The sequence below is a fragment of the Arachis stenosperma genome, chromosome 1 (genome assembly GCF_014773155.1).
Source record: "Arachis stenosperma cultivar V10309 chromosome 1, arast.V10309.gnm1.PFL2, whole genome shotgun sequence".
Classification (NCBI taxonomy): domain Eukaryota; kingdom Viridiplantae; phylum Streptophyta; class Magnoliopsida; order Fabales; family Fabaceae; genus Arachis; species Arachis stenosperma.
This window is the reverse complement of record NC_080377.1, coordinates 101,196,430-101,202,053: the sequence shown is the minus strand read 5'-3', so window position 1 is coordinate 101,202,053 and position 5,624 is coordinate 101,196,430. Positions and strand designations below refer to the sequence as shown.

Here is a 5,624-nt window from a genome sequence, read left to right as displayed (position 1 = left end):
TACCACCAAGGCATCAAATATCATCATCACATATATGACCACATCATATATCTCAATCATTCAAAAACATCAACAATTCAATGCCTATCTTAGGGCCTCTAGCCTAAGTATTTCCTACCACATTACATATTAGATACGGGAAACCGAAACCATACCTTAGCCGATTTCCCAAGCTCAACCGGAGCACTTCCAAATCACTTATCCACAAGCTCTCAAGGCCTCAACACCTCCAAGAACAGATTTTCCACCACCAAAACCCTTTTTAAGCTTTCCAAAATCACCAATCAAGCTCCAATATTCACACATACACAACCTAAGCCACAATCATCATACCCATACACAACATCTCAATACCCAAACATCATAGAACAACAAATTACACTAGGGTTGAGAATCTTACCACACCCAAGGTCCAAGGAGACAAGATTAACCTTCTCCTTCAAGAGAGTTGGGTCCTATAACATCAAAGAGCCCAAAATCCCAACATTTTTGCTCATAAAACTCGAAAACAAGGCTGGAATTTCGAAGAGCAAAACGTGGCTTACCTCAAGATTAATTGTATGGGTTTTGTAGAGCTCTCCGCGGTGAACGCGTCGCCGCAAACGGAGCGGCAATTGGAGCTCTAGATCAAAAGTTATGGTGGTTTGAAGATCAACCAAGGGAGAGAACTTGAGAGAGTGTTCTTCCCTCCATGCCCTCTCTTTTTCAGCGTGAATTGAGTGTTGTGAGGAGAGAGAATACTGAAAACTAGGGTTTTGGGTTAGTTATGTTGGGCCAAGGGCCCACTTTGGGTCCGGTTGGCCCGGTTTGGCCTGTTCGGTCCAATCTTGGTCCGAATTCCATAAAATTGGTACCGAAATTCTCGTCTCAATCTCCTCTATCATATTTAGCCATAAAAATCACATTTTAGGCTTTCTAGAATAAATTCTCATTTATGGGTTAATTAGCCGTTAATTAACCGGGTCTTACAAAGAAGAGGAAAAGAAATTTGATGATCAGAAAGTAACATCCAAAGAAAATGATAAATAAGGAGTTGTTAAAGAAGAAGAAAGGATTTTCTTTTTATATACTTTGACATTACTTTCCTTTGTTTTATTAGCGAGATTATTTTATTAGCAATTGTTATTTTAGATTATATTATAATTTTTTATATTTTAATAAAAAATATTTAATTTTTATTAATTTTTAATTTCAATTTTAGTTATTCCTAATAAAAATAGGATATAATTATGATAATTATAGTTAAAAAATATTAAATATTTTTTAATTACTGTCGAATTTTGCATGGGATAAATCCAACTGCCTCAATTAGAATTTTTTCTAACAATATTTTATTATATAATATTACTATCAAAATTTTTGGGAGAAATTTTTGCGACAATAATTATGACGCGAAAAATTAAATATGGCACCATCACTTTACCATCGAATTTTTTCCGACGATAATAACAAATAAAAATAGTCACTTTGAAAATAGTTACAGTTACTAGCAACATTTATACCGTCAAATTTTATTAATCCGGTAATATTATTATTGGCAGATTTTTTGAAAAATTCCTTCGATAAGTCCAATAATTTTTAGCATTTTTTGTAATATCTCTTATCTTATATATTCTTTACTTCTTTATATTTTTTTCGATATAAGACTAATTTATTATATTTTTCACATTTACTACTTAACAAATACAATGTCTAAATAAAAAAAATGGACCAACATTTTTTTTGTTAAAAATGATATCCTTTAATCAAATTAAATTAATTTTTTTTATTTTTTATGTACTCTTTGAATAAAAAGAAACTTTATGTTTGGTATTATCTTGTATTTTCTCCTTAAATATTTTCATAAAAAAACATTATATCTCCAGGATGAAAATGCTTGCATGTATAAGAATATAAGATTTTGTGTTTTATTGGATAATAAAGGACAAGCTTGTCCCATGAATAAATGATGAGACGAATTAATCACTCTTGGACTCTTGGTTTCTTAAGGAACTACTTTTGTCGCAATATTTTGGCTTAAGGTGCTCTTAATTGCTTGATAATGTGGATTCAAAATTCAAAAAGGAAAAGTATGAGGAGCCAATGAAATACTTGTATAATGTGTACAATAGAGATTTATGGAGTATTAGAGATATAATCATTAGTGTTATTTTTCCTCATTAACTGAAGTTTTTGTGATAAGTGGTATCATGACATGATATTAAAGCGTTAGATCTAAAAGCTCAAGATATAATGCGGCAAAGCAGTCAAATTAGACACTGAAGCTTTAATTTCCTTTCACATTCCTTTTGTTAATTCCATGATAAAATACCGAATTAAAGACTACTTCGGCAAAAGGAGACACTAGCTATGAGAAAACCTCAATCAAAGACTTTATACATAACCCAAAATACTAATATATTTAACTAGCTAGGAACGTCACAAATTAAATTAACTGAATGAACAAATTAGCCAAAGCTTAGCGAGATACATGCATGGATCATCATCTTCATCATATGAATATATATTTAGTAAGATTACTAGTTACTAGACCAAAGGGTTCGTTGCGGAAGATCCATAGCTGTTAATCATTCCTGTAGTAGTCCATGACCCAAATGTCTCTTTTCCATCAAGGGGCAACAATTGCCTAGGGTTTGGCTTCACATCAATCAAACTATTTTGATTGCCATTGTCACCTGAATCATCATATGGTAACATCAATCTCTGACAAGATCCCATAATGTTGTAACTCCCAGTATTGTTGCTGTTGTTGTTGTGATTGTTCCCTCCATCAAGTGACATATTATTATTATTTCCTCCAAATGCTGAAGAGCAAAGTCCTTGATAATTTGGTGATGATGATGACGTCATCAAATTGTAACCGCCACCATTCATCATCAAATGATGATGATGATCACTATTTCCAAGGAAATCAAAGCTCCTAGAACCACTCTTAATGATACCACTCTCCATCATGAAGTCCAACGGCCTAGCGTTATTCTCAAACATGAAATTAGGGTTTCCCAATAACCCTCCACCAATACTACTCATCCCAAACAAACTGTTCATGTTAGAGGAGAATTGATGCAGATCTGGGAAACCACCATTATTAGAAGGATAATGTGGTTGGTTTTGATTATTAATATTAACACTAATAGGAAGTGGTGATGGTTGATCATTGTTGTCGTTATTATTGGATGATTTCTTGGAGGAATTAGAAGAGGATTTCTTGTTGGTGTTGTTCTTTCTACAACCACCACCAACAGGGATGTTCCTAAGAGTGCCACCTTTGGTCCAATACCTTCTACAAGATTTGCAGAAGTACCTTGGCTGTGAGAGGCTGTAGTTGTTGTAGTAACAGAACTTTGTGTGTGTTGACTCACACCTTGGACACTTTAGAGCTAGTTGGTCTTGTGGGGGTCTTGTCATTAGTCTTCTACTACTACTTCCTTCTATGATCATTGTTGGAAGCTTGTTCGAGCATGCAATCATCATCATGTCCCCTGTTGGGGAAGGACAAGAAGAATCATCCACCCCTGTACTACCCTCCTCGTTAATTGTGCCCTGATCATTAACAAATTTATTTATTATATGTATATATAGAAAAAAAGAAGAATAAAGGAGAAGTGAATAATTATTCAAACTAAATTTAAATGTGTTATGTATGTTTTTGTCATCAACTTTTGTCATTTTATATTATATTGTATGTCCTTTTTTTTCTCTTTAATCTTCTGCCACTATTTCTCCTTCTAAATTGTCTTTCACTTTGTCTTTTTCATTTTTCATTTTCCTCCGATCCCCTTTTGAATATATATCATAACATATAATACTGCTCCTGGGGAACTAGTTCTACTTCACACTAGATAGTTGAGGTTTTAAACTATACTAATAATAAAAATAATGTAATTGGTCTCAAATCTGGGCTTTACTTTAGCCTTGTCTAACCGTTACAATTCGTTAGTGTATAAATAATTAGCATGCATGAGGAATCACTGGACTTGTTCAAGTTAAACTTGCATTATTATATAGAGAAACAACACATATATGGATAGATCAACAATATATATATAATGTAAGAGATTAGAGCATAAGTTAGATGCATACCTGAAGCCAATTATTATCGGATGCTGATGAATCCATGCAGACGTGGAGAGAGGAGAAACCCATTCAAAATTTCTCAAGAAAAACAATGAACAGCAATAACCCCAGCTATATATATAAATATTTGGACAAAAAAATAATAATCTAAAATGCAAATGTCTAGCAGTAGATAGTGATGATAATAAGCATTGAAGATAGAGAAGTGAAGAAAAGAGGGTTAGATAGCAAAGAGTGTTAGGTGAAGAAGAAGATAGAAGTGTTGTTACTTCTACTATATTAGGGGAGAGGACAGGACATATAAGAAGAGAAGAACAAAGTGACAAACGAGATGCCACGTCATCACCTCTTCTTGGACGTCGGTGACACTGACATGAAACTGTGGGACCACGCATTTTGTCTCTGTACTGTTCCCTCTACGCGCGCTGGTCCCACTGCTTATCTCATCTTGACCAAACACAACTTAATGGACGGTTGAGATTCCCCCGTTATGGTTGGTGTGGAATTATCACGGCCGTTCATTGTGAATTTGGGACAAAATGAGTTCAATGCCTATTAGTTTCAGGCTAGTGTTGTATTCTAGAGCCAAGAATAAGTAAACTCACAACTAAAAGATAAATGATAATCATATTTTCAGCACTTTTTTTTACATAAAATACAAATATTATTAAGATGAAAAAAATATGTTATTTGGTATCTATTTAATGTTTTGTAAAGATTATAATCGAAATATGAAATATGTACCATTTTAAATATATTAAATTATTTAATATTTTTAGTTATTATATAGTAATTACATTTTAAATTATTTGTTAAAAGTATAAAAGAAATATATTTTAATATGTTTACTATACTTCAAAATTTTATAATTTTTATAAAACTCTTTCATTTTTATATTTTTAACAAAATGTCTTTAGAATATTTGTTTATAAGACCCGAATAAAATAATATATATTATATATTTGTTTTACCTAACAAGTTTAATATGTACATTTCATTTTTTGTGTGTAATTATCAAGATCAATTATATATTTTCACGTAGCGTTTCTCACGACTAATTTCAAATACATGTGATGTATTTTGACTTAGGTATAAAATTAAAAACAAAAAAATAGAAAGCGAGAGAAATAAAGAAAGGAATTGTGATATTGGATAGTGGTTTGTGTGAGAAGTGACAGAAGGTGAGAATATTTGGGTCCCCGATAAAGAGGTCGATACCGAAAGAGCACACTACTTGTTGCACAGTGGGCCCACTCTACTCTCCTTCAACAAGCAACGCATATATTCTCCTCAATCCCAATTTAATCGCAATCCCGTTCCCGTTTCAGTTTTCAACTCAACATTTTTGTACGGATGAAAATTATATGCAATTAGTTTTATATAAAATTATTAGTTAAAAAATATTAAATAATTTAATATATTTAATTAAATTATTATATAATAATTTTTAGTTATTAATGTTATATAAAATAACTGTATATAATTATTCACTTTTTATATTACTCTACTTTTTATTTCTATTTTAAATGTCTTCAAATAATTTTCTC

General features: G+C 31.9%; 1 protein-coding gene across 1 annotated transcript; it reads right to left on the bottom strand.

Annotated features, from left to right (window-relative positions):
- Positions 1-2,279: 2,279 nt before the first annotated feature.
- On the bottom strand, positions 2,280-4,323 carry LOC130942009 (dof zinc finger protein DOF5.6-like). The gene is made up of 2 exons (XM_057870677.1): positions 4,084-4,323; positions 2,280-3,543 (listed from the first exon to the last, which is right to left on the bottom strand). Exons 1-2 carry the CDS (start codon positions 4,144-4,146, stop codon positions 2,527-2,529), a joined length of 1,080 nt encoding a protein of 359 aa, XP_057726660.1. The 5' UTR covers positions 4,147-4,323; the 3' UTR covers positions 2,280-2,526.
- Between the last annotated feature and the right edge of the window lie 1,301 nt (positions 4,324-5,624).